Source organism: Spermophilus citellus, assembly GCF_964194105.1.
Source record: "Spermophilus citellus genome assembly, chromosome: 7".
NCBI lineage: Eukaryota > Metazoa > Chordata > Mammalia > Rodentia > Sciuridae > Spermophilus > Spermophilus citellus.
Genome location: NC_138188.1, coordinates 163630226 through 163658217, shown reverse-complemented (window position 1 = coordinate 163658217; position 27992 = coordinate 163630226). Strand labels below are relative to the sequence as shown.

Here is a 27992-nt window from a genome sequence, read left to right as displayed (position 1 = left end):
AGGCAGCTAATGGTCAACTGAGGCCCAGCCCCATGTGAGCCCTGGGCAAGCTGCGGGTCATCCCAGGACTGGGACGTAACAGGATTTATAAAATGATAAAAAAGCCCATATTTTCAAAGATATAATTTATAGAATATTCTGTACAAAAGCAGTCTTTAAAAGGGACTCTGTTCTCAGAAGAAGTCCGCAGCCGTTGGCCTTCTCTTTTGAGTGGCAGCCAGCAGCTTCTTGGTTTCCAGGGGAGTGCTGGCGGGAGAGCTGGTGGGGGTCTTCAGCACTCCATGGAGGGGCCTCTGCTCAGGGTTGAAGGCCACTCGGGAGAGGCCTGTGGGGCTGACCAGGATACTCTTGTCCGTCTTCTTGAATTCTGTCCCAAAGGAAGGTTAGGCCATGTTAACCAGGTGATGCCTGTCCTTCAACCTGCCTTGGGCTGCTGGGTGGTCTTCCTGCAGGCCCTGAGGACGCAGAGGCAGCAAGGTGCTCCAGTGCCAGGCAGCTGCCAAGGGAGCTCTGGGGGAGGTGGCTGGAATGCTAGGCAGTAGGCGCCTCTGGGAGAAGCACAGCTGCGGGTACAGGAGCAGCCCTCCTCCCCACTCCACAGACCAGGCTGGGTCACAAGGCAGATCCTTTTATTCTTTCTTTTGGGTACTGGGAGTTGAACCAAGAGGCGCCTGACCACTGAGCTACATTCCCAGTTCGTTTATTTTTGAGACAGAGTCCCCCCCTAAGTTGCCCACGCTGGGCTTGAACTTGTGACTCTCCTGCCTCTGCGTAGCTGGGATTACAAGCGTGTATGAGCCACTATGTGCATTTCATGATCAACTTTTTAAACCATGGTTTTGGCTGTGGTGCAGCTCAGTGGCAGAGCACTTGCCTATCACACAGGAGGCCAGGCTCCAGTCCCAACAGTGAAAAACTGAACACCACAAAAAACTTGCAGCCAGCAAGGCGGGGCCTCTCCCTCCTCCCTCTCCCAGTCTGAGTAGGACAACCGCTGCTGGCCTCTTGTCTCACCTGCGCCCTAGCACTTGGCAGCCCTGAAGGTGAGGGGCACACAGTGGGTGTTGGCAGAGGTGAGGAGGGGCCTCCACCTCAGCCCCCAGCCCCAGATTTTCCAGGCCCGTGGAGGTAGCCCTGCCTGTCTTCAGGGGACCCTGAGCTGGCTCCAGCTGTTCCGTCTGGAAGAAATGTTTCCAAGAGGAAGCCCCGACTTACCCGCAGTGGTATTTCTGTTCAACCCAAAGGTGACTTTCTTGGCACTGCTGGTTGTTCTGTCCAGCTGCAGGAGAACAAAAGCCACACTGTGCTGCAGCGGGTGCCTCCTCCTTGAATGGGCTCTTTGGGACTCACCCAGGAGGGAGGCCCCAGCCTGTCTGCAGAGACCAGAGGGCCAGCAGCACCACAGCCCACATCGACGCCTGCTCTGTGTCTGCAGACCCTGCCACCACTCATCCTGGCCTGGACCACTCTCTCCCAGCACACAGCTTGCCCAGCTGGAGGACGGTCACCTGGCTCAGTCCTGGCCACAAGGCAGTGTTCCCAGGGAAGGAAGCAGAACAAGATCAGGACATCTGAAGTCTATGGAATACATGCTCGTGACCCCCACTTGTTTTGTCCCAGAGTTTGTAATTTTTAATTTGCAGATTATACAAAATCAATTAGAATAGACCTACAATGGAATCTAACGCCACTGGGCAATGAATGCAAATTATCTAACTTCTATTCCTGAGAACTTTAGATCATCAAAATTAATGACATTCTTTCCTACTTGAGAAACTCCTTAGAGGCTGCTCCATTCTGATTGTGAAGCGCTGCCTCAAAGCCTTCCTAGAACCCGGCCTCCACGTTTCTCCTCTGTTCCCATCTCCCTCTGCTCGTGTCAGGCTCCACTCATGAGGAGCACTGCAGCAGCGCGCTCATCCCACTGGCACCTGAGCCCCGGCTGTGACCTCTCAGTGTGCTTCCAGACCCCAAAACCACCAGCTGAGGACACATGCCCCAAGGAGGCGCACCTGGACGGCTCGCTCTGCAGGGCGAGGGGCAGCACTGCTCTTGGCTTTTCTGAAGAAGAGAGGCTTTGGTAAGAAGTGGGTGTCAAACTTCACAAAATCCTTTTCTGTCCTCAGTGGCTGCTTCTTCAAAGGGGCAACAGTCCTGCTGCTTCCCTAAGGGTGCAAGGGGCAAGAGGTCAAGGCGGGTGGGTCACACCAGAGAGCCACCTGTGAGGCCCTACACACAGAAGGTGACCTAGGCCAGCAAGGCGAGAGCTCTCAGAACAGACTCATGTCAATGTGCCAAGAGCCCTTCTGCCAGCACAGGAGACCTCACACGCAGGCCACAGCTCACCTCGGCACCACGCCACTAGGGGACAGAAATCTCTTCTCAGCAACTAAACCCACTTGTTCACCTGCATATCCAAACCCAAATCCTGGGCCGAGTGCTTGTCCTTCAGAGTTTACCTGCTAAACAGCAACTCAGTCTCTAACCTGGGACCAAAATGTCATGTGGTTGCAGGTCTGGCATGGAGGGCAGGCAGTGCCAGCACTGGCTCTGCAGGTCCCCACAGGCATCATAGGACTCCCTGGGGTGGCTGTAGCCAGCAACCCACCGGCAGAGGCCTAGTCTGGCCCAGGGTATGGGAAGCCCAGCACAGTGCATGCCACAGGGTGGTTTTGGCATTGGTATTCCTGACTTGAAGTCAGCTGTCTTCCCTCAGCAGACCTGGGCCCCATGAGCTCCCCACCTCTGCTGGCACAGGCCCTGGGAATTACTTAACAACTGTGCAATCCTAAAACGGGTTGCTAAGGGTGTGAGCCACACAATGTCTGGGCTGCTCCTGGAGAAGGCAGGTGGCACAGCTCAAGTAGGCAAAGGGCACGCTACCACTTGGGCAAGCCTGCACTAGGGAAAGACTCCAGTCCAGCTCAAGCCCTGCTGACTCTCTGAGGCGTCTTACTGACCACAAACTCACTCCCTCACCTGGCCACCCAGGAGGCCTCAGTGTCATGGCACTGCTATGTCATGGGTCTAAAGGCTTGTGCTAAAAACTTAATAGGCCTTTCCTCTGAAGGGCCAGGGAGCAAATATTTTCTGATCTGGACCATTAGATCTGTCACACCACTTAATTCTGTCACTGTGGACTGAAAGTGACCATAGACAGTGCAGACGTGAATGACACAGCTGTCCCCACAAAACCACGAGTCCACCCTCACGTGGAAGCAGTGTGCACCAAGACACAGAGTGAGGGCAGACCCACAGCTGGGCCCCTCCTCTAGACCTGACTCAAAAGATCAGCAGAGAGAAAGTTCCTCTCAGGGAGAACCTAACACGTGCCAGAGAACTCTGGGTTCCCTCCTTTGCTAGAGTCCCAGATGGACCAGCTGGGTGAAGAACCAAGCCCAGCACTGCACAGAGACCTGCACCTGCCTGTGAGCACTCAGGGCAGCAGGGCTCACTCAGGGGGATCTCCCAGCCCCATGCCCACCTTTCCCTCACCTTGGAGCAGGTGGCCTGGGTGTAGGTGGTAGCCGGGAAATACCTGCACTTGCCACTTGGACAGGCACCTGTCATTTGCTTGGGTGAGGAATGTTATCAATCACCGCGCCTTCTAAGCATGGCTTGGTCCAGGTCTGAGCATGCCCAGCAACCCCCAATCCCTGCCACAAGAGGGAGCAGGGCTCCTCAGTGTGCACTCTGAGGGCCTGGGCACCCCTGCCTCGGGCCCTGCCCACCTTACCAGAGCTTGGAGCTGTCTGACTCTGGATCCCAGTATTCCGTTGTATTCTATCAAGCTTGACATTTCTTTCATCTTCTTCCTCTTTTTCAAAATTGTCTTCTGACTGGACAGACTACAGAGGTCAAGGCTGCTGGGCTCTGCCTTCTGTTTTTGTGGCCTCCTGCACTGGGGCAAGGTGGTCTGGCCACTGCCATTGACAGGGTGCACTCCAAGCTTCCTCTTCCTTTTCGGGACTTGGGTTCCATCTGTTGGGGAGCCTCTGGCAGCAGGTCCATGAGGATGGCTGCTGCTAGGGCCACTCTGGGCCTTGTCCTCCGGAGGCAGCTCTGTGGGGTCCCGGATCTCTCCCTGTGCGCCCAGGCTCTTTCTCTTCAGCCGATTCCTCCTGCCACGTGTGGAGACGGAGGCGGGGCGCTCCGAGCTGCTCTCCTCCCTGGTGCTGGACTCGGCCGCTCCCACCTGGGGGACCTGCCTCTGAGAAGGCTCAGGCTCCCTGCCCCTGCTCTGTGCTGAGGGTGAGGCTATGTCCCTCAGGTCCAGAGACTCAGGCTGGGGGTGGCTCCTCTTCTTTTTTTTCCTTTTTCTTTTCTGAATGCGGCCTTCACTGTCCTTTTCCTCAGCAAGAAAGACTCTGTCTCCTGTAAAGACAGAGAGCAGTAAAAAAGCTCCCCAGGGCTGGGGACAGCCTTGCCTGACTGGACTGGCACCCAGGGCCTCATATATACAAGGCAGGCTCTCTGTCACGGAGCCACACCCCAGGCCATGGGTTCTGGGACAGCTACTTCTAGAAGAGTTCTGACCTCCTGGGTGCACCTGGTTCCTCCACAGGCTTGTCTCCTTCTTCCCTTGCAGCTGTGACTGCAAGCTTCCCCATCCCTTTCAGTGGAAGGGGACTGAAGGAGCCAGGCTTCTGATAATGTGATGGCCGTAAGTTAAAAGCCACCACGAAACCCCTACTCCAAGGCCGAGGCAGGAGTCTAGAGAAACCCTGGCACATCCCTGCTCCAAGGGCAGAGGCTCTAGTCTCCACATCTTGTCCTCGCTTTCCTTCCCCTGAAGATGTGGCCACAAGAGGAGGAGTTGAGCTGGAGCCCTGGTTACATAGAAAATATCAAAACGGGGGGAAAAAACTGTTTACGTTTTAGCCATTTAAAATGGACACTCTGCCAGGCACAGTAGCACCTGCCTGCAATCCCAGCAGCTCAGGAGGCTAAGGCAGGAATAAAAGCTCAAAGCTAGTCTTGGCAACTCAGTGAGGCCCTGTCCCAAAATAAAAAATAAAAAGATCTGGGGTTGTGGCTCACTGGTTAAGCGCCCAGTGTTTAATCCCCGGAACCAAAACAAAAACAAGGAAACAAACAAACAAACAAAAAAACCCAAAATGAAACTTTTTGCTCTGCCCATGATTTGTGTGCTATCTCAAGTTCTCTGGACCTCAACAGCGCACCCACTCCACCACCCTCAGCCCGGCGTGCCCTGCTCTGAAGCCCTCCAGCTCACCTGTTTCCTTCTCCAAGTCAGCTTTCTCTAAGAGCTTACGTCTTTTTTTCTTATGTCTTCTTTGACTGAGAGCTTGATCACCTTCATCAACAGCAATGTCCTCAGGAAAACTGAGTTGAGATATACCACCTGAGAGACACCGGAGCCACCTCTCAGCTTCCTGAGGTCTTCTGCCCTGGGGTCTTGAAGCTGGCCCCTGCCCAAGCTGGCCAGATCAGACTTTAAGTCTTGATGTCTGCCTCATCTCCACCACCCTAAACCTGGAAGCCGCTGATACAGTAATTACACACTTAACAAAGCTTTGTGGATTTTTATCAACTGTGGGTAACCCTCTGTGGCTCAGTCCTGGGGCTGGACTGGGCCAGGCAGTCTCCTGACTCCACCTGCTCTTTGCTTTCCCCAATTCCAAGCGTCCAGTGGATGAGGGGGGCTTGGGTTCATCATTCATCCAGAGGTAACCCACAGCACAGCAGCTTTCCCTTGGGGACAAAAGGTCATAAAAGCATAGTAAAGGGATCCAGAGGCAGACTTCCTTCTTCATGAAGGACCAACTGGAATCTCCCTAGCCTAACAGAAATCTGCTTAGTCAAAACGTAATAAAAACCCAAACAAGGGGCAGCCTGCTCCCTGGCCCTGGTATTTATGGGGTGCCCAGGGCAAGGTGGGCAGGTTGTAAAGGGTGCTACACTTGCATTCCCGGCCTCTTGTGTCAGGTGCTCCAGGAAGAACACAGGTCAGGGCTACCAGATCCCAAGAACTTTCAATAAGTGCCCTGTCCAACCCCTAACCCAATGCCTGGCACAGATGTTCAGGAAGAACATCCTGAATCACTATGCGGACTCTCCTCACCTTCAGAAAGGCCTTGGAACCTGAAAGAGAACACAAAAGTTCATAGAGAAACACTTCCTTCTGTCTTGCACAGACTCATGCATTGAACTCATAACACAGGCAGGCTTCAGCTACTCTCAGCCCACTCCCTTCTCCAGCAGGGGGCCAAAGAGGAATCCCAGAACATGTGTCCAGAGAAGGGAGAGACCGGGACAAAATCACCCTTGATCACCATGCACATCAAGGACAGTGTCTGTCTTGCAAGTGCTCTACCCCTGAGCTACATCTCCAGCCCTTTTTGTATTTTATTTTGAGACAGGGTCTTGCTAGGTTGCTCAGTCTGGCCCAGACATGAGATCTTCCCACCTCAGCCTCTCAAGTGGCTGGGATTAAAGATGTATACCACAGTGCCCAAATGAAACCCAATTTTCCCTCACTTGTTTCTGAAGGTAAAAGAACTTAAATCTCTAATTATGTTTAACTGTCCCATGGAGACATGCCAAGTGGTGTTCTTATACAATTTTGGTGCATTAGAACAAGAAAGCCAAGGCTGAGGACTGATGCTGTGGACTTCAGTCACCCAGCTATACAAAGGGGCAAGTTATAGAAGCTACCTTCAGGGGGTCTTTTTAACATGGAAAAAGAAACGACAGTGCTCACATCAGTGCCCACACTATAGTGTGATCAGACAGTTGTTACTTGTCTTGGGTCATATTGTGCCACGGGATCCACAGTGCATGACTGGCACGCCTCTGTGCACTGACACCAACCACTAAATCAGTGCACCATGTTGGCCTAACCCCGCTGAAGGAGAAAGCAAGGGAGGCAACCCCCACCCATCTTAGCAACGTAGGACTCCTGGACAGCATCTGACTTCAGTCTCTTCACCCATGACTTGCAGACACCAGCAGGCTTCTTTTTACATTGATGTTGTTATAAAACAGTGAAAAGCCAGATGTGGTGGCACATCCCACTGCTTAGGAGGCTGAGGCAGGAGGATCACAAGTTCAGGCCAACCTCAGCAACTTATCGAGGCCCTGTCTCATGTAGCTCATACCAAAAAACAAAACAAAACAAAAACAGCAAAAAGACATAAGCATGGCTGCATCTGAAGAATGGAACTTGAGGGGCAAGAGCCAGCTGTTTTCATTAGGTCTTCAGTTTATGTGTTTATTACATTGCTGGGGCTGGGGCTCAGCGATAGAGCGCTAGCCAGCACGTGCGAGGTGCTGGGTTTGATCCTCACCACCACATAAAAGTAAACAAATGAAATAAAGGTATTGTGTCCATCTACTATAACAACAACAAAACCCCCCAAAACCCCAAAGGACACAAAGTGAGCACGATGACAGCCCCACCAGACCACTTACTTTTTGATGAGTTTGTAGAGACGTTTCCGGTTGAAGGGAGGAATGTTTTTCTTGTTGGTTATTTCCAAGAGTCGGTCCGCAACAGCCTTATAGTCAAACTACATCACAAAACAACAGCCTTATAGCAAAGCCACATGCTTGACTGGAAGTTCACATCTTCCAGTAAGACCCCTAGGCACCAGAGAAAGGCTCAGCAATCTCATGCTGAGGCGGGGACCAGGGTGGGAACCATCTTTGAAAGTCACCTCCCAGCTATCTTTCATCCAGGAGAAGCCAGGCAGTGAGCATTCCATACCCCCTTTAAACTGTGACATCAGGCACATCACCAAATTCTCCTAGATGTGCTTCTTTTTAAGTTTAATCTAGATTTCTAATCTGTACTTGGTAGAACAATAAACTCTTATTCGAAAAGGACTGCTGGAGCTGGCTCTGTAGATCTTAGCAATTAAAATGGGGACCGAGAGCTTTCAAAATTCCACACTACTTAAACTCATCTTCAGTAAGCTCATTCTAAGGAAGGGAACTTCAGTGACAGAAGTGATTAAGAGCTTCACACGCCAGGCTCTACAGCATGATTAGCTTTGACCCTAATTCTCTTGCCAGGCCACGAAGTAAGTCTATATTCTATAAAAAGCAAACACCCACCTGGAGAAGAAGCCCCGTGTCCTCCAAGGTACCACAGTCCTTTCTTCCTCTTGTATCACTGATTCCATCTCTCCTGGAGGGGCATTTGCTCAGTGCTGTCAAAATACACCCAAGGTCAAGATTCTTGATATGTCAGATATGCAGTAATGATACTTCCCCAGGAGCAGTGTTTACCCAGATGAACACAAATGTTTCTTCCCAGAGATAACCCTGCACCTGCACTTGATAATCTCCCAAAGGGGTTTGGGTTGTTTGGTCCTGGGAAGAGCACGAACCCTGGAGGAAGCACACTGCTCCTGGCCCTCCTCCTTGTGGTGGCACCACAGACAAACCCACATAAGTTGCTGCTACCTCCACTTCCCTACCATAGGCTGTCCTGGCTACTGCCTGTGGCTGAGGGGAAGGGAAGCTCTTGAAGCACTGAGGCAGGTGGACCACAGCTCTGTGCTGCTCTTGACTGTGAGGAGGTGAATGGACTTGGAGTCTGTGGTCAGTTCTAGGTGGAAATCTGTTCTACAGCTTCAGAAGCTTTTACCTTACATGCAGGATCAGATGTATTTCAGATTTAGGAGCTTTCTGGATTTTGAAACATTTGCACAGACTGAACTGCTGAATATTTCTAATCCAAAAGTCTGAGATGCTCCAGAATCTGAAACTTTTGGAGTGTCACATTGACACTTCAAAAGTTTCAGATTTGAGAACATATTGGATGAGGGATGCTCAATCTGTACTAGATTGGCAACTTTTCCTGAGGCCACACTAGGACTTGCTCAAGCCTGCCACCTGGGCTACTAACACTCCAGTCTATCCTTGTTTTTTGATATTGGGGCACTCCAGGGGCACTTAAACACCGAGACACATCTCAGCCCCCCCCCCCTTTTGGTAGTGGTGGAGATTGAACCCAGGGCCTTTTGCATGCGAGACAAGCACTCTATCAACTGAGCTATATCCCCAGCCTTTATTTATTTATTTTTTTCTTTTGATACCAGGGGTTGAACTCAGGGGCACTCAACCACTGAGTTATATCCCCAGTCCTATTTTGTATTTTATTTAGAGACAGGATCTCACTGAGTTGCTCAAAACCTCACCATTTTTGAGGTTGGCTTTGAACTCACGATCCTCCTGCCTAAGTCTCTTGAGTTGCTGGGGTTACAGGTGTGCACCTTCCAGATTTTTTTTTTTAAAGAGATTCCTTTATTTTTTTTTTAAACAGGCCTTTATTTTGTCCATTTATTTATACACAGTGCTGAGAATCAAACCCAGTGTCTCACATATGCTAGGCAACTACTCTGCCACTAAGTCACAACCCCAGATCCCCTTCCAGATTTTTTTAAGACAAATACAATATTGATTTTCCACAACAAATATTGGTCTTTTTTAAAAAAATAATATCGAGCCTCCTTTGCTAGGGGATGGAACATAGGACCTTGAGCATGCTAGAAGTGTTCTACCACTAGGCTGTACCTTTAGTCCCCAAATTTCCTTCTTTTTATTGGTGCATTATAGCTACACAAAATAGTGAGATCTAGTGTTACATGTTTGTACATGCACACAATCTAACAATATAATTTGGCCAATATCATTCTCCAACATTTCTGCTTCCTTCCCTGCCTCTCACCCCTGAACTTCTGCTTCTCAATGGCAACATGCATTTCAAAAGGTGGTGAACTCTAGGGTTGGGGCTGTAGCTTAGTGGCCAAGCACTTGCCTAGCATGTGTGAGGCACTGGGTTTAATCCTCAGCACCACATAAAAATAAAATAATTTAGTTGTGTTCACCTACAACTAAAAAATAAATGGGGGGGGGGAAGGTGGGGGAACTCTGACCTAACCATTTACTTCACACCACTGTGGGGGTTTTGATGGTCCACAACCTCAGAACCTCAGGACACAGAACAGTATAAGAGCAGTGTCAGTCCACAGTGAGCATCTAAACATCCAAAGACAGGAAATAAGAGCTACCAGAAGGTGAGCACATTTCTGACCACCTGCAGAGCTCTGCGGAGGAGGCTCTAGCAGACAAGTGTTCACACCAGGGTGTTCAGACACATCCAATGAAACAGAACCAACGAGAAGACCCCAACATATGAGCAAGGACAATGATGGAGCCCTCACAGAACTCAGCTCCCAGAAGATACAAAAGGTGTGGGCTTGGGGCTCCCCAGGTCCCCAATGGGAGCAAGGGTCTTCACGCACCCGACTCTCTTTCTAGGGAGGGGTCTGGGCAGAGCCATATTCCACGAGCCAACTCTGGATTATCTTCAATAAGAAGCCACCAAGTGTTTTCTTATTTATTTTTGTGTACTAGGAATTGAACCCAGGGGCACTTAACCACGGAGCCACATCCCCAAGCCCTTTTTATATTTTATTTAGAGACAGGGTCTCACTAAAGTTGCTTAGGGCCTTGCTAAATTGCTGAGGCTGGCTTTGAACTTGTAATCCTCCTGCCTCGGCCTCCAGAGCTGTTGGGATTACAGGCGTGCACCACTGAGCCTGGTTAGCAAGTATTTAAGAAATGTTTGCTTGATGAGAATTAAAAACAACAACAGAATCCCCAAAGACAGAAGAAAGACCACTGTAGGAAGTCTCACCTGTCTTCTTTCTGCTAACTACTTTTTTCCAAGCTGCCTCGTTTTCAAAAGTCTCCTCTTCAGAGAGGTCACCATCACCCACTTTGGTTTTCTGTTCCTCCACTGTGTCTTCAGGTACAAGAGGAGACTGATCTACAATGACTTCAAAAACACCCCTAGCTATAGTCTGTACCAGTGTGTGGCTGAGGGTAGAAGCACAGCGGAGAGAACGCAATTAAAACACACCATCTGGACCTTGCACAAGAGGAGTGCAGCAGATGAGCAGCAGAGCAGCACTGTGCAGCACCTGTGGGGCCACTACCAGCGGTCAGCAGGCACCTGTGAGGAGCCACCTACATGCCATGGGATGGTAGGCCATGAATGCACAGCGGGCAGAACTCTGGGTGTGGGAGGACATTCCAGGAACAAGCGGGTCAAACCTTGAAGCGGGAATCCAAATCACTACCCAGTGCTTCAAAGGCCTCATTAATGGGAATCGACACTGCACATTCTTTGCTCTGGACACTCATCCTAGCTGTCCTGCACCCTGCCTCAGAACAGGACCCCACCCACCTCTGAGTATCCACCGAAGCAGTACAAACATGTGATGAGCCACTTACTCCTTGGTCTTGGCAGCAATTTTGCAGAATGGGTCAATAAACTTGAGGTTCTGATCTGCCAAAAGCTGTAATTTAGACATAAAATAAGAAAAAAAGATTGAAATAAAACAAAACAAAATCCAGCCCCCTTTCCTTCCTGACATACTGGAAAGGGAACCGTTCTATGCATCTGGAGCGGGAGATGCAGTGATTCCTGTCTTCCAGCCCCAGATGTGCTACGCCACAGAGGCCTGGTAGGCTCAAGGTCACAGCCATCCTCCAGCCTTCTGGGTACCTTAGTATAGTAACACTAAGCACCACCAGCCCAGCCAGCGCTATCTTGCAATATACAGGCTTTCTCCCTAAAAGAAGTTCTACGTGGGTACTACCACAAAGTGTGAGATGAAGGCTTTTTTATTCTTTTTTTTGGGTACCAGAGATTGAACCCAGGGGTGCTTAACTACCAAGCCACATCCCCAGCCCTTTTTGTATTTTATTTAGAGACAGGGTCTTGCTGAATTGCTTAGGGCCTTGTAAGTTACTGAGGCTGGCTTTGAACTTTTGGTCCTCCTGCCTCAGCCTCCCAAGCCGCTGGGATTACAGGTATGCGCCATTGTGTCTGGCTACGGTCTCTTTTAACAATGACGACGACGACGACGACAACAACAACAAAATCTCTATGGAACATTTGTAAAAGAAAAAAATCAAAATTGTTCATCTTCTCAATGTTAGATAATTATCTATATACTAAAAATATACTTCATACCATTTGTATATGTTATGGTTTGGGTGTGAAGTGTCCCCCAGAGCTAATGTGAGAAAATGCAAGATGCTGAGAAGAATTAGTTAGATTACAAGAGCCTTAACCCAATCAATGAATTCATTACCCGATGAGATTAATTAAATGGTAACTGAGGGAAGGTGGGGTGTGGCTAGAGGGGATGGGACACTGGGGGCCTGGCTTTGTAGGATATATTCTGTTTTTGGAGAGTAGTCTTTCTCTCTGCTTTCTGATCATCACGTGAGCTGCTTCCCTGTGCCACACTCTCCTGCCATGATGTTCAGCCTCACCTCGAGGCCTGAAGAATGGAGTCAGCCTTCTATGGACTAAGACCTCTGAAACTTCGAACCCTAAATAAACTTTTCTTCCCCTAGAATTGTTCTGGTCAGATCCTTTAGTCACAGTGGGGAAAGAGCTGACTAAGACATATGCTTTGTCTGTTGCCTTTTCCCCTGGTGCTTTGAAAATCCTCACTATATCCTGAGGATTTCTCCTCATTCCTGAATTCTCCGAAGGGTATTTTTAACTGTTTCTTTTCCTTTCTGTCTCTCTCTTTTTTTGCCATCAGGAATTGAACCAAGGGGTGCTGAACCACTGAACCATATCCCCGGTCCTTTTTACTTTATTTCTTAAAAATTGAGACAGGGTCTTGTTAAGTTGCTTAGGGCCTCACTAAGTTGCTGAGGCTGGCCCTGAACTTGTGATCTTCCTGTCTTAGCCTCCTAAGCTGCTGGATTACAGGCGCGTGCCACCATGCCCAGCTCTCAAGGGTATTGCTATATTGGTACTGAAATCCAGGGCTCAAATGACCCTCCTGCCTCAGGCTCCAGAGTCACTGGGATCAAATGTACGTAACACTGTGCCTGGCTCACTTCTGTTATACGAACAGGACTGCCGCATGCGTCCTGGTGCACATTCCCCGTGGGGAATGACTGGGAGAGGCTGGACCCACTCTGCTACTAATGTCACTGGTATCAAGTGCCAAGGGGCGGCACTTTGCAGACAACTCTTCCGAGCACCTGTGGTCTTGTCACACTGCTGCCAGCATGCCCAACTGTTTCTTACCTCTTTTCCTCCCACTTTGGATAGTTCGTCCAAATAAATATCGATGAAGTGGAACCTCACTCCATCAGGAGACTGGCTCTCAGGACAAAGGATCTCCTTCATCAGAACATCCAAAAAAAGCTTTATTCGGCTAAAGGGAAAAAAAAAAAAGATTCTTTTAATGACAGCATGCCAACACTTTCATCCCTAAGAGAAAACAAAATTACTTAGGTGAGAACTCATACTGCATAACAATAAAGACAAGGCCAAGGAAGATGTCCAGGGAAGGCAACCACTAAACCAGCATGAAGTATTGCCTGCTTCACCTGCCAGCTGCTTCGTGCCTTCACAGGTCTTGGACCCCTCCCTGAGGAAGGACGCCTTGCTCCTTACATCACTCTAGGGTATGACTGCACCCCAGACAATTCAGGAGTTCTGATCAACTGAAAAGCTTTAGAAAGCACCCTATGATCCTACAAGTGTTTTCTGGTGTCACTGAAGATCAGCCAGGCCTTGTGTGTACCAAGTGTGCTACTGCTGAGGTGACCCCCAGGCTTTCTTCACTGGTCTTGAGGGTCACCAAATGCTAACTCAAATAGTTCACCAACCTTTCCTCCCAGCCATTCCGTTTCAGAACTTCAAAAGACTGCCTCAGGACCAGGCGAATCAGCTAAAGAGACAATTTTTGTTACAAAGAAATGTTAATCAGCTTGGCAGAATAAGGAGACCAAATGAAATTGGTGCAGTGTCTGGATCCGGAAAAACAAAACAATATCCATAATAAATATAATGATATATTTTGTTTACTAATGATCCCCAAGTGCTTCCTTGACAGCTAGAAGAGCTACAGAGAACCTTCTATAAATACCTGATGCTGCTCTACTTTAGACAAGCGCTCCACTGTTTGTTAATAATCCCCCCCCCCCCCACAGCACTAGTTATCAAACCCAGGTCCTTGTGCACAGTGGGCAAGTGCCTGGCCACTGAGCTAAACCCTAACTCCCCTCTATTGGTTTTATGATGCAGAACATTCTTTTTGCACAGAAGCCTTTTCTTCTCAGTACTGTGGAATGAACCCAGGGCCTTGCGCGTGATAGGCAAGTGCTCTACCACTGAGCTACATGCCCAGAGTATTTTATTTTGAGATACTCTCTCTCCAAGTTGCTGAGGTGGGCCTTGAATGTCTGATCCTCCTGGCTCAGCCTCCTAGGCAGCTGGGATCACAGGCTTGTGCCACTGCGCCTGGCTGCACATGAAGTCTTAAAGTCAATGTGGACAAAGGCATGCTGACCTTACCATGTAGTATTTGTCCAGGCGCAGCTTGTCTATTCCCTTCCATTCTCGATTCATGGTTTGCCAGAAGGTCTGAATGAACAGGTGCTCTGCAGGGAACAAGAGGCTCTGAGAGCTCGGTTCCCATGTTAGGGTAGACCACATAGTAAGAAAAGAGTGAGGAGAAACTAGGGTTTATTTAATTGTCTCAAAAATTCTTGGGAAGTTAAACAATCTGGTCAATAATTGAATACACTTGATAATTTCCTTTACATTAAGATAAATAGATTAAAATACCAGGAGGCTAGTGATACTTTCCCACCAGAGCATTCTCTGGAGCACCTCACCTACTGAAAAGCCACGTTTACCTAAAATCCAAATTCCCTGATCCACACTGCAGGCCCTTTCCATGGCACCCTTTAAACACACACTCATCCTGATGAGCACTCACATGATCCTCCAGGCTCCACTTTCCGTCTGTGCTAGGTATCATGTGGGAAAGCTTTAGCACAGGGCATTCTAGTCCTCTCTTCTGAGCCTTGATGCTAGCACGTTTCCACTGGAAACACTTGCTGATTTCTTTCTTGGATTTACTACTTTTCAGAGTAAAATTCTTTCTTAATACATCAAGCCTATACTATGCATAATTCAATTTCCTTCACTGTGAGCTGAACCCAGAACCACTGCGGTTTCTCAAGCCACTGTGATGGTTTTGCTCTGGGGCGTGCTAAGCAGAACACACTGTCATCCTTTCTTCCTTTATAAATAATTCAAGTCTGTCTCAGCAATCTTAATTTTCCCTCTGGCTTCCTTTTGGTAGAGAAGTTTCCTTGTAGTTTGCTACCAGTGTTGTCCTCTATCTAACCTTGGGGAGCATGCATCTGCCAGAGGTGACCAAATAAGCTGGCGTGTGAATGGACAGTTGTGAGAGTGCCCAAGTGATTCAGAACCTGGCTGAGGAGCTAGTCTTTGCGTGTCGATTGACTGTACACAAGGTGCCCCCATACTGTCTTAGAAGTTGCTCCCTCCGTCTGCAAGCTTTTAAAACAAGAAAGGCTTGTTGCCTGACGCCCATATAACATAGTGCCAGCCTCACGTTAAACCGACGCCCTGGCAAATGGGGGACTCTGAAGGAAGGAAAAGAAACAACGCTGACTAGGTTTCCCAGGCAAGTCACCAAGTGTGAAGAACAAGGAAGTTTTGAAAGTCATGAAAACATCAGGACTTACGAGCCTCTGAGCTGTTAACAACATGGATGAGTTGGGAAATAGAGTTCGCTAGCTCCTCCTGCAAAGGTGGGGTTGGGGAGAAACATCGGGGTTATTACGTGTTGTACCATCAAGGCAGCACTGTGGCCTGCATCCTCCTCCCACCCTGCTGGCGGGAAAGCCTGTGCTTCCTACTCTAGTGGCTGCCACCAAGGGGTGAGGCTGTGAGCACCTGGTGTCTCCAAGCGTAAGACCTCAACTGTGCTGACTTCATGTGTGTGTGGGAACAGGCTACGCTGTGGGTTTGAAAGCATGTAGTAAGCTGTTCAACGACCCACCAAAGGCCCACATTAGCCGTCAATCCCTGGCTTTAAAACTGTAATCAAGCTGAGATTGTATCAAAATCTTTAAATGTTGTGAAAGACAGAAAACACAGGGTCCCTCCCTGGTGGCTGAACACTGGGGTTCTCACTCCAGAGACCTGATTTGTGGGATAAAAAAGTCTTCTACCTGGCGAGAGTAGGTTGGAAAATAAAGGTTAGACAGGACCCTCCTAAGGCTCCGCCCTGCCAGGAGTGCCCTCTGAAGACAAGCTCGCCAAAGCACAGCAGGGCCTGTTTCGGGAGAGCGCAGTGGGCGCGGCCTGTGGAGAAGCCTGCCTGGCAGCAAGCCTTCTGTCCACGAGGTCCCTGGGCATGAATGGTCCTCAGTGATACTGCTCACACTTCACCTAATTTTCCTTCCTTTTAAAATGAACTCCAGACTTGAAAATGTTGTTGTTTATTGGTTCTTTCTTCACTAAAGCTGCTGGTTGTTACTTTTGAATGAATCTAAAAATGTTTTGCCCTGCTAACCTACTCAAAATATGTTGAGTAGAGTGAATATGAGAATCCAGACAAGCTGTTACCCGGCATGGGTGCAGTGGCAGGGCTGCACGGAGGAGCCCAGTAGGAAACTGTGCAGGAGGACCTGACAACAGAGGCTTGCACATTTCCGCCACCAGAGGCACATCTGCTTTCAGAAGGCAGTTTTCTATGAGCATTCTCTAACGCAGCACTGGTGGTGGGGCTGAGTGTACTCCACAGATGGGCACCAAGGCTCACCCAACACACTTGGTGAGTGGCGCAGTTTCCACCGAGTTTCCTTGGTTAGTGGTTAGAGAGGCTTTAGCCACAGGGCCTGTGTTAGAACGGAAGGCGAGCAGGTAGCTGCCTTATACCCAATACCAGCCACACTGTGGCAGAGGCAGGCGTGGAGCCTATACCTCGCAGTTTCTTAAGATTAGTGCTTCCTATCACACTTTTTTGTCTACAAGGAGTAAACTTGAGAGAGAAGAAACAGAAACTTTAAAACACATAATGCAAAACCTACCATGGAATCTATGAAATGATGACAGAAGTCTACGACTTAGAATATCCATTGTATTTGAAAGATGATTAACCTAAAAGCTGGTGCAGCATCCCTTTCTGTTCAGACGAGCTGAGAAACCGGCTCCTGGAGGTACTCATTCCCAATCTGCTTAGGTATGCCAGGGCACTGACTGAGGGTCAACATCAAGTCTCTCTTAGCCAGCGTGCCAAAGGTCCAGGAACACGACAAAGGGGCTGTGTTACCTGCAGAAGGGGTTCGTCCTGCACCCACATGCAGTAGAAGAGTCCTTTCCATATTTTTAGGAGTTCTTCTTGGCTGAAACCTCCTACAGGGCAAAAGAGCACACACACACACACACACACACACACACACACACAAAAATCTTATTTTAGAGTCTATATATTTCCTTTCTTAAAACCTAAAAGGGCCACAGTAGTGGTGAAAACATTACCACGTGCTTCTAATTCTCTTCCAACCCTAAGCCTTGTTTCTTAAATTTGAACGACAGGTTTCCTATGTTACAGTGAACACATGAACCGCACAGATAGTTCAGCCTTGGACAGGGAGCTATGATGACAAGTCCTCAACAGTCAAGAAACACAAGGAAGCACGTGTGATCACAACACAATCAACCCCCCGGGGTTGAGGGTGCAGCTCAGGGGTACAGTGCCTGCCGGGGTTGACACTGAGGTCCTGGGTTTGATCTCCAGCACAGCCAACTCTCTCCAAAGCAAAACCAGACAGAGCCCATGAGGTGGCCATTTATAGAATCAGCACCCGCCTCAAGCACTGCCTGCTTAGTACTGCGAATCTGACAAATGATGCAGGATTACCCAGTCACATGAAGTCTAGCAATTGGCAGACCCACTGAAGAACAGAAAGCGAGGCAGGCCGAGGATGCAGGGGGCTCTGAATAACAGACCTGAAAGTCAAAGGACTAGGAAAGATCCTTTGGAAACTGATACGGCTTTGAGGTATTTTGCAAAAAGCACCCCTTAATTTTTTTTAAAAAACATTATTTTTTAGTTGTACGTTTACACAATACCTTTATTTATTTTTTTAAATACGGTGCTGAGGATCGAACCCAGTACCTCATGCATGCTAGGCAAGCACTATGCCTCTCAGCCACAACCCCAGCCCAGTACCACTTAATTTTAAGGATCCTACTGTGAGGTTAAATGCAGCTGTCCCTAGTCTCCTTCCCCGGGACAGCTGTTGCTTGCTGGGCAATTTTAGCTGGTATTTAGTGTAGCCCTGGGTTGGCCTTATTCTTCCTCTAGCTCCTCAGAGGCCCCACCTCCCCTTTGCTATGTAGGAATGAACCACCAGGCTCCTTCAGCCTGTAACCGACCCAGGAGCCATGAAACATTCTGAGCCACACAAGGAATCAGAAATGAGAGGCAGGTGCCCACTCCTGGATCTCAAGACCATGGGCCAGGGAACCAATATCCTTAAGTTTCCATGTGCTACAAATGGTCTTCACTGATATCTTACTAGGAATAATGGGGACAATCTTTGGGAGTAGCAGACTGGGATATAATAGATGAATGCAAAAAGTAGCATGGATTTGGAATTGGTGTGATCGCAACACTCCAGAGATAATAATGGACTGATGTTTGGTGTATTCAAAATGAGTTTACTCCATTTTATACATTTTATTAAAAATAAAAATTTCCTCACATCAATAATTTTAAGATGGTCTTGATTCTTTTTTTTAAAAAAAATTTTAGATGTTGATGGACTTTTATTTTACTCACTTATTTATATTTTGCAGTGCTGAGAATCAAACCCAGTATCTCACATGTACTAGGCAAGTGCTCCAGCACTGAGCTCCAGCCCCAGTCTTGATTCTTTTGTGACAGTTTCCCACTTAAATCAAAATATCAGAAACTATGGTGAAATTCAAGTACATGCCCTTCAAGAGCTGCACAAAAGAGGTAAGGGCTGGTTTTCCTCCCTTCTGTTACAAATGAGTCACATGTAGGGATCTTCATTTTTATTTTATTTTTATGTGGTACTGAGAATCGAACCCAATGCCTCATGCATGCTAGGGGAGCGCGCTACCACTTGAGCCACATCCTCAGCCCACATGTAGGGATCTTTACACCAACAACATAAAATCCACCAGAGCCCAGCCAACTGTAGTCATAACAGCAACATTTTTTTTAAAAAATCAAATTCAAAGACTGCTTAAGTCTCTAGTGAAATAGTAGACCTGGGCAAGGATCAATGACTGCTAAAACATTAGGCAAAAAAGTACTGAGGAACTTTAAAACAAAACCTGAGTTGTGTTAAACCTACCTAGCAACACCAGCTTATAGAAAATCCAGGGGGTAGAGGAACAGGTTAAGGATGACCTTGTGATGTAGTTGGCAAAACCTCAAATGTGTGAGTCTACAGGACAAATGACCAGTCCTCCAACAAATAAACTGTATGGGGAAAAAAGATGCATAAAACCTGTTGGAATTAGCAGACGTCAGTCAAATGCAACAGGTGAGTCTTATTTGGATTCTGATCTGTCATAAAAATCAGCAGACTGGGTATTACACATTAAGGATGTTTTTAAGGTATGAGGAGGGTACGGTGGCTATGCGTCCTTATCTTTCAGACACATATGTTGAGGTGTCTGGAAATGGAGTGAGATGCCTGGGCTTTGGTTCACAAGAACCTAGAGGGAAGGAGGAAAGGGCAGACAATCTGGCTGGGCACTGGCAAATGCCAAAGCAGAGAAATGAGGACATTTGGACTAGGGTTGTAGCTCAGTGGTATAGAGCGCTTGCCTAGCATGTGTGAGGCACTGGGTTCGATTCTCAGCACCACATATAAATAAATAAAATACAGGTATTGTGTCCATCTACAACTTTAAAAAAAATGAGAACACTTTTTATATGTTTGAAATATTCCTTAACAAAAAGACAAATAGGATACCATAAATGTTAAAGAACTTACAAGCAAAGAGGATTAAAGGAGCTGGGTTACTGTGAGGCCAGGGCCTGGCACTCTGGGTTTTTGTGGCTGGTTCTGGAGTAGATGCACCGTTATTTCCTGCCCAATTTCAGGGCAGGGATATGGAGGAGGCAGAGGTTGGTGGGGTTCACTCTACACGGAGGGGAGGAAGAAGCAGTAGGGGCTTAAGTCAGATTAGCAGGAATTCTCTGGGCCAGAGGACTGCTCAACAGCAAATGGCCCTCTGCTCAGGCTCCAGGAAGTCTCTCTTCCACTAGGCTTGGAGCACACAAGCGTTTCCTGTGCTCAGCCACCCTCAAAAGAAGACGGCCTGCCTGAGAGTGGAGTCTCCCCAGGGAGCAGAGTCTCAGTGGAGAAACATGGGGCTCTGGTGCCACTGGCTGGCTGCAAGAAGCTGCTCTTCAATTTCCACTTAAAGCTAGTGTGGCTTGGAGGTTCTGTTGATTGGCAACTGAAGAGTCCTAGTAAAAACACATTTTTATTACAAAACATTCACACACTACCAAAGTTACATAGTCAAGTGTGCCTTGTTCACTGCCTCCCAAATCCCGTTTCCTCTCCATAGGGGCCACTGCTATCTGCCTTCTGTTTCTAGATCTTTCCTATGCATGTGCAGAACAGTTACTTGTATTGTGGAAAAGCTACCTGTTAGAACGTAAGAATGACATTCTTCTGTATTCTGGCTTTTCTTACTTAAAGCTGCTTGGTGTATGTTTATCTCTAGATAGTTCTCAAACCAATGGTAAGCAACAATGGGGTATACCCAATATCACAGGCAAAGGAACAATACGATATGCTACAGAGACCTATATGGAAAAACAGAAGATTCTAACAAAGCCAAATTAACAGCAGAACCCAGACAGTGGGCAGGTATGTGAAAGCACATTCTGACTCGTCTCTGCTGAAGGAGACCACAAAGTACAGCAGAGACCTGACAGGTGGGCAGGCCCCAACTGCTGTGTACAAGAGCATAGTACCAGAAAACTGTCCACTGACCTTTGGGACTTAGCCTCCTTACTGTACCAGGCATATGGTCAGGGCACATCAGAGAAGCATGTTGTGAGTGAAGTGTGTTCAACAGCGGGGTGTGGTTCTGATCAACTCACTGTTCAGCCATAGTTATCAAAGTGTGCCACCATGCCCATCTAGGTTTAGTTATTTTATTTTTTTGGTACTAGGGATTGAACCCAGAGGTGCTTTACCACTGCCATTCCCAACCCTTTTTATTTCAAAACAGGGTTTTGCCAAGTTGCTTGGGCCCGCTTAGTTGCTTAGCCTGGCTTCAAACTTGTGATCCTCTTGCCTCAGCCTCCAGAGCTGCTGGGATTATTTGTGTGTGTCATTGTGCCTGGCTAGGTAGTTATTTTAAAACAAATCAGGTGAACATGAAAGTGAGACATACAGACACAGGATATACTGAATGGTAACACTATTTTCCCCAGGACACGAGCACAGAAGCCATTTATGATAGGGGCAATGTCACACTAACTTAGCCCAGGGTTAAAACTCCTATTCATCAAGACTTCAGGTAGAGAGTTGCCTAGTCACCATCAATAAATTTAAGACCACTTACCACAGACACACTATTGTTTTATATGTATCCAAAGAAAGCAATGATGTGAATGAAACCGTCACAGGTTGATTCAAATGCTAAGATATACCTCAATTTGGGGCAGAAAATTTTATGTGGATGCAGTACTAGGAACTGAAACCCATGCTCTATGACTGAGCTACTTCCTCAGCCACTTTTTTTTTTTTTTTTTAAATCTTTTGAGATGGGGATCTCACCAAGTTGCTGAGGCTGGTCTTGAACTTTTAATCCTCCTGACTCAGACTCCTGAGTAGCTGGGATGACAGACACACACAATCCTGTCTGGCAGATGTTATAAAGTTGCAGAATTGATAAGACAGGTAGGGTTTGCTGGGCATGGTGTTGCATGCCTGTAATCTCAGTGATTCAGGAGGTCAAGACAAAAAAGACAGGCAGGGATTGACTGTTTAGTTCAGTGCCAAGAACAGGGTACATAATAATAGCACACACCTGGTGCTTCTCAAATGTTTGCTGAATATAGGAATTAATGACTAAATCACGACAAATGAGTTGTTATGAACCAAAACCATGATCAATTCATGTGAGTGAGGACTCACAGTTAAAGCTCAAGAGCAATATTGTTTTAAGTGGTACAAAGATTTCCAACTTGTTTTAAAGATTATAGAGCTATTTATTTATGTTGGTGACAGTTAAAATACTTCCTAAACAAGATGCAAAAAGATCCTGAGCCTGTCAATGAGAGTCAAATGTTGGGCTAAGCTATTTCCAAACTTGTGTTTCTATTTCGATGGGGCTTAGCTGTGGAAGAGACCTTGGTTTTTCTCATCTATTATTGCTATGACATCTACTGTAGTTATTTTTGATGGCCGATTATACTAAATGCAATGTGCATATGGTGATGAACTGGGTGTGATGGGTGCTAAGGAGGCAGGAACCCAGGACATTGGTGTCAACTGATTGGCCTCAGGCTACCTTAGCCTGGTGCCAAATTTGAAGTTCTAGACCTGCTCACAAAGTGGTGTGAGCAAGAGGCTGTCTGGATGTCTCAGGTCCATATGTACCACACCTGTCTTTGTTCTTGTCCACAGCCAGGACCTCATAAGTTGGATATGCCCCCACTTCAAGCTAAGAAAACAGATGGAAGCTTACTGTATTTGGGGGAAGAATGGCACATCAACAGATAATTAAGAAGCAATATACCTAAATGCTACAACAGACAGCAGTGTTTAGCGGTGCTTAGAACCCTACAAGAGTGGGAGCAAGAGGAGGAAGTGATATTGAACTGAATGGGAATGGAGAAGAGGTAGGCTTCTCTGCAGAGTGAGCAGGAAGCAGACAAGCAACAGAAAGTTTTGGGGGACTTTGGGCACTGAGCATGAGGTGCTAGTGGGACAACCATGCAGAGTGTTGGGCTAGCAGTTTAGGTTTAAGAGGCATTGGATTACAGATATGGGAAACCAGGAGGATAAACTAACGGAGATCCCAAACAGATGTCAGGAATTCCGATCCACTCCTTAGACTTCCCACCAAAGCTTAATTTTTCTTTTCTTTCTTATTTGGGATATGTGTGTTTTGTGTCAGTAAAAGAGTGTGGAGAGTAATGCTCTTTTAAGCAATTTCAATTGTGCTATTATTATTAGCAGTAACTAAGCCCAACTTTGGCCACCTCGATGCAACATAAGCAGGCCTCCATCGCCCATTGCAGTCCATACCTTAAGTGCTCACTCAAGGGTCCCCAGAACCTTTTAGTCGGGTAAATAACACTTCCCCGCACTCCACCGCCTGCTTTCCAGCTGCACCTCGGGAGCCCTCCAGCCGCGCTTACGGTCTCCGCGCCCGTCCCGGGCCGCGCAGCTCCTGCCCTGCAGGCGCCGTGCTGGGCGCACCGCGCGCGGCCCGCGCTCGCTCGCGCACTCCACCTGGCCACTTCCCGCCCGCGCGCCTCCAGGCGGGGCCCGGCTTCTCCCGGCACCTAACGGCGATGTCCAGCCACCAGCCCCGGGCCAGTTCTCGGCTCCGCCGCTGACCTTCGGCATACCACCGGACTCCTGGCCATTCCCGCCCAGCACGGCCCAGGCACCGCACGCGGATGGCTCGCCGCTTGCCCCGGCGACCGCAACGCCGGCCATGTGGCGCGGCGGACCCCGTGGGCGCCCACCTGTGCCGCTCTGCGTCTTCACGCTGAGGTACTGGCGCAGCTTCCTCACCGCGCGGTCGCGGACGCCTTTCTCGCCGGACGCCAGCCGCTGAGCGAATTGGACCTCGGCGGGCTGCACCGCGGGGGCCATCGCGGCCGCCTGAGCAACCCAGCCGAGCGCTCGCCCCCCGACCGCGCTTGCGCAGAGCGCGGCGCGCGCCGATGGCGTCATAGAGGCGCCGTGCGCCGCGCGTTCCCGGCCCGCGCGTTCTGGGAGCGGCTCTGGCCGCGGGAGGAGCCGCCCGGCCCCACGGCGTCGTGTCGGGGCTGTCTTTCGGTCGCCGCAGGTCAGGGCGGTCGGCGGCGAGGTTAGCCAGGGTCGGGTCTTGTCCGGAAAGACACAGACGGCTGGTTTAAGTGGCCTAGAATCTCGAAGCACACTTAGCAAAGCCCCGTCAGGCCAGCAGCTCTCCTGCGATGCGTACGCACCGCGTTTCCGTGGCGCTTAGCCCGGGAAGGCAGGTTCTCCTGGGGCCCTGCTTAGCAGGCTGACGGGCAGCCCCGCCGGGCCGCTACCGCGTGGTTCTGGCAGGGCCAGAGCACTCCTAGTGCCCAGTGTCCCGTGCGCTGGTGCAGGGTTGGGATGTGGAGTACGGCGGGACCCCCGCCCCCAGCACCTGGGGCAGGTGCAGGTGTGTGCACTGCGAAGGGAACCAACCCAACCTCCCTAGCATCCTGGGGCGGGTGCAGAGGTGTCCAGCGCACAGTGCTCGGTCTCACCTCCCCCCCCCCCCCGCATCTGGTGGGAGGGGTGTGCGGTGCCAAGTGAACCACCTGGTCTCCCATTGGGTATCCTGGGCCCAATTCTGGTTGTGGTGCGGCCAGAACCTCCCCTTCTGACCTCTCCCTGGGCATCCTGGGGCAGGTTCTGGGAGCCAGCAGGCCAACAGGTTGTCTGGCCTTTCAACATGCACTTTACGGGAATGGGAATCGTGCAGACCTTGCTAATCCCACAGGGGAAAGTCCTTAAAGTTGTGCTAACTTTGGGATCATGCAAGACTGTAGGGAATTTACCGGTGTAGGGTGACTCCCCTGGATTTAGGGTGGTTATCTTACTGTCACCTGGAAGAAATAACCCTCCTGTGATCACAAACGTTCACCTCTTGAAGTGAAAGCTCCAGGAGCGGGTCGCTGGGTCAGGGCCAGAGCAGTATCTCTCACCAAAAGAGAAAGGACTATTTGGATTTATTTATTTGATATTTATTTCTGGGTTTCACGTTTCGTCTACTCTGCAGTTAACAAGTGTTTAAAACGCGGGCTAAACCAGAAGATCAGAAGTGGGACCTCCCGGAGTCCATCCATCGATCCCGAGGCAGAGGATGCTGCTCAAACTCCGGGAGCTTTGAACCTCGCAGCTCTCCGTACTGCGGACTATTCGGACCCCGCGTGGCCTTGTTCCCGCGCTTTCTGGCGTGCAGGGGTCAAGGAGCGCCGCGCAGGCGCACTGAGCCGAGGCAGTGGCCATGGGCGAGGCAGGAGGCGCTGAGGAGGCCTGCCGGGTCAGTGGGGAGGGCCCGCTTCCGGCGGTCGGCCCGCGGTGGGCATCGCCCAAGCGCTAAAGGCTGTTCGCACGGCCCGGTGCACTGGGCAGGGCAGGAGGGGGCTGGGACGCGGCTTCTCGCCGCCCTCGAAGGCCTGGCTCAGGACGCGGCCGGCAGGTGGCTAAGGCGGCTTCGTGGCTGCGGCTGTGACCCACGCGGCCTGAGGGCGACTGGGTGCTCGGACCCAGAGCTGGTCCTGGCCGTGTCCGGTCCGCGTGCGGGCAGCCGAGGCCGCCAGGTTAAGTTGCAGCGCGGCGTTCAGTGGGTCCTTTGCTGCGGCCTCTTCGCCTTCGTGCGGCCGCACCGCCCGGCGCTCTGCAGGAGCTGCACCCCTGCCCCTTGACCTTGCACTTGACCCCGGCGCTCCGCTGGATCTATGCCCCTGCCCTTTGACCTTGCACTTCGCTACTGGGTCTCCCAGTTTCCAGGCCTCGAACTCAGCAAGCGGTCCGAAGCTGGCATGGCAGCCCCCCCCCCCCCCCCCCGCCTTTTCAACCGGGGTCTCGTTGGTTCCCCGACGGGGCGAATGATCCTCCGGCCCCCAGAGTGGGGAAGAGGTGCATGGCACGGCCCAACACCCTCGCGTTGTCACCTGCTTTACACACGTGTGACCCAGACCCGTGTCCCCTAGGAGAAGACACCTAAAGACGCGCTAGGAACAGAGGGGCACGAAAAAGAAGCAGGTCGGCTTGGGCTGCTGGTTTTATTCATCTGAAGAGAAATATAATAATCTTAAAGGTCTTCATTTTTTAGCACATGGGGACCAAAGAAGAGTTCGTTAAAGTCAGAAAGAAGGACCTGGAACGGCTGACAACTGAAGTGATGCAAATACGGGACTTCTTACCCAGAATACTAAATGGGGAGGTACTGGAAAGCTTCCAGAAATTAAAGATTGTAGAAAAAAGTGAGTCCCACCTTGATTTTTAACAGTCTGATTGGTTATTGGTAATGTAATCTAATAGAGCAGATTTACCTTAGGTACATAACTGTAATTGTATACAAATTTTAACGTGTTGGCTATAGTCCTTGTAATTATTTAGGGAGAGTCAGATAAAATGTGGAGATCCCCTGAAAGAGTAACTTAAGAAAAGTGTGTTGTGTTGGAGGAAAGGTTGCCAGTTTTCTGTAGTGTTCATTACTAGCTTCTCTTTCTGTCCTGTTTTCTTCCTTGGAAGAATAATTTAATGGTTTTCATTCTGAAAAACTCCACTCTGAAAATTAAGGCCTTTTGCAAATTAAAGATCCTGCCATGTTGCAGCCTCAGGTGGGATTAATGGAGCCGTAGAGATAACTGAATGTGTGTGCACTTGTCCCTGGGTGGATGGGAAGGTCAACTTCTAGCACTGAGTTAAGGCCAGGATTTTGAGGACTTGTCCATTCACACTTTTGAGCTTCAAACTGAGCTGTCATGACAAGTATCAGTGTAGGACCCTTTTTTTTTTTTTTAAAGAGAGAGTGAGAGAGGAGAGAGAGAATTTTTAATATTTATTTTTTAGTTGGCGGACACAACATCTTTGTTGGTATGTGGTGCTGGAGGATCGAACCCGGGCTGCACGCATGCCAGGCGAGCGCGCTACCGCTTGAGCCACATCCTCAGCCCCCAGTGTAGGACCCTTTTAAAGTTCTTGAAGGTAGTTCGAGATTGATCAGTACATGTCTGGTTGAGGCTGCTTCACCATCAAGTCAGCCTTTAAGGGTTAAGGCTAATTCCCCATGATCATTTCAGATTCTTAAATGTTTGTCCTAGCTTAATGAGACTGAGGTCACTAGGAATAGGCCTGTAGTTTGACTAGGTCAGGTTTATGGTTCATTGCAATGTGGGAGACCACATTCCAGAGGAACTGGGAGGCATCTCACCAAAGAGGAGGATCATATTGTTACAGGACTTGAGGGGCAGGGTAGGATTAGGGTGGTGTGGAAATGAAGCAGTGGTGTTTTTTTTTTTTTTTAATTTTTTTTATTTTTTGGTGTGTGTGTGTGTAAGTGTAATATGTTTATTTTTATATGGTCCTGGGGACCAAACCCAGGGCTTCACACATGCAAGGCAAGCACTCTGTACTGAGCTACAACCCCAGCCCTTGGTGTGTGTTTTTATTTTCTCTTTTTGGTGGTGCTGGGAATTGAACCCAGGGGCCTTGTGCATGTGAGGCAAGCCCTCTACCAGCGAACTATATCCCTAGCCCTGAAGCAGTGAGTGTTTTGGTGGCTCAAAGCAATGTAGAGCTTTGTGTAAAGAGACAATGTAGGTCTTACTGAAGAAGTTCCTGCCATTCACTTAAAAAGTGCAAAGTTCAGATAGACTGTGTAACACTGTCTAGAAATCCCTTACAAGAAGCTCTCTGGCTAGCAGAACATGCAGGCTGCCTCTGTTACAGAGGCTCTTTAGGCCAGGATGTGGTGTTCTTTTTTTTCTGTAAAATCTCAAAACAGCAGTTTCTAGGAGTTGGATTTTTCAGAGTGAGACTTCTAAGTGAAAGTCCATAGTCCCTCAAAGGTTCATTGTGACCCTTCTCAGTCGCAGGGTCCTTAGGAGATATATTGTGCCTTGGCTTTTTCCATGTCTGCTCTTCTATCCTGACAAATTGCAGGTTGGTTTTCATTTTTTCAGCAAACTAATTTTTACTTTCTCACATCTGACTCATGATAACCATTCCTCTGTCCCCATCTCATACTGGCCAGCCTCAATCTCAGAGTAACCCCGCCAACCCCCACACACTGGAGACTTTGTAGCTACCTGTCTGTCCTCCTCAGCTGTTTCCCAGTGTACCTGTACATTTTGCTTCAGAGAGGCAGCCTTACTTCCACCGAGGCA

At 49.1% G+C, this 27992-nt stretch overlaps 2 protein-coding genes across 9 annotated transcripts in view; one reads left to right on the top strand and one right to left on the bottom strand.

Moving 5' to 3' along the window:
• Positions 1–110: 110 nt before the first annotated feature.
• RRP1B (ribosomal RNA processing 1B) lies at positions 111–23773 on the bottom strand (the record flags this gene model as incomplete). 3 transcript variants are annotated; one of them, XM_081302670.1, is made up of 16 exons in its annotated part: positions 111–367; positions 1216–1279; positions 2013–2165; positions 3737–4374; positions 5237–5365; positions 6086–6105; positions 7435–7532; positions 8080–8174; positions 10670–10851; positions 11269–11333; positions 13094–13223; positions 13681–13742; positions 14369–14454; positions 15574–15631; positions 17166–17248; positions 23601–23730. In XM_081302670.1, the coding sequence occupies 16 exons, from the start codon at positions 23728–23730 to the stop codon at positions 174–176; spliced, it is 2187 nt and encodes a 728-aa protein (XP_081158796.1). In that variant the 3' UTR covers positions 111–173. The 3 variants fall into 3 exon arrangements, with proteins under 3 accessions (XP_081158796.1, XP_081158798.1, XP_081158797.1); XM_081302672.1 differs by lacking the exon at positions 15574–15631 and having other exon boundaries at positions 23601–23773; XM_081302671.1 differs by lacking the exons at positions 17166–17248; positions 23601–23730 and adding an exon at positions 16924–17108.
• Positions 23774–23779: 6 nt separating this feature from the next.
• Positions 23780–27992, top strand: part of HSF2BP (heat shock transcription factor 2 binding protein) — a 77475-nt gene continuing 73262 nt past the window's right edge. For 3 of the 6 annotated variants that reach the window (XR_014023129.1, XR_014023130.1, XM_081302677.1), the window contains exons 1-3: positions 23811–23947; positions 24875–25138; positions 25934–26084. Coding sequence is in view for 4 of the 6 variants with exons in the window: in XM_081302677.1 (XP_081158803.1) it covers positions 25103–25138; positions 25934–26084 (187 nt within the window). In the remaining 2 variants the exon portion in view is untranslated. The other 3 variants (XM_081302675.1, XM_081302674.1, XM_081302676.1) reach the window with 3 other exon arrangements.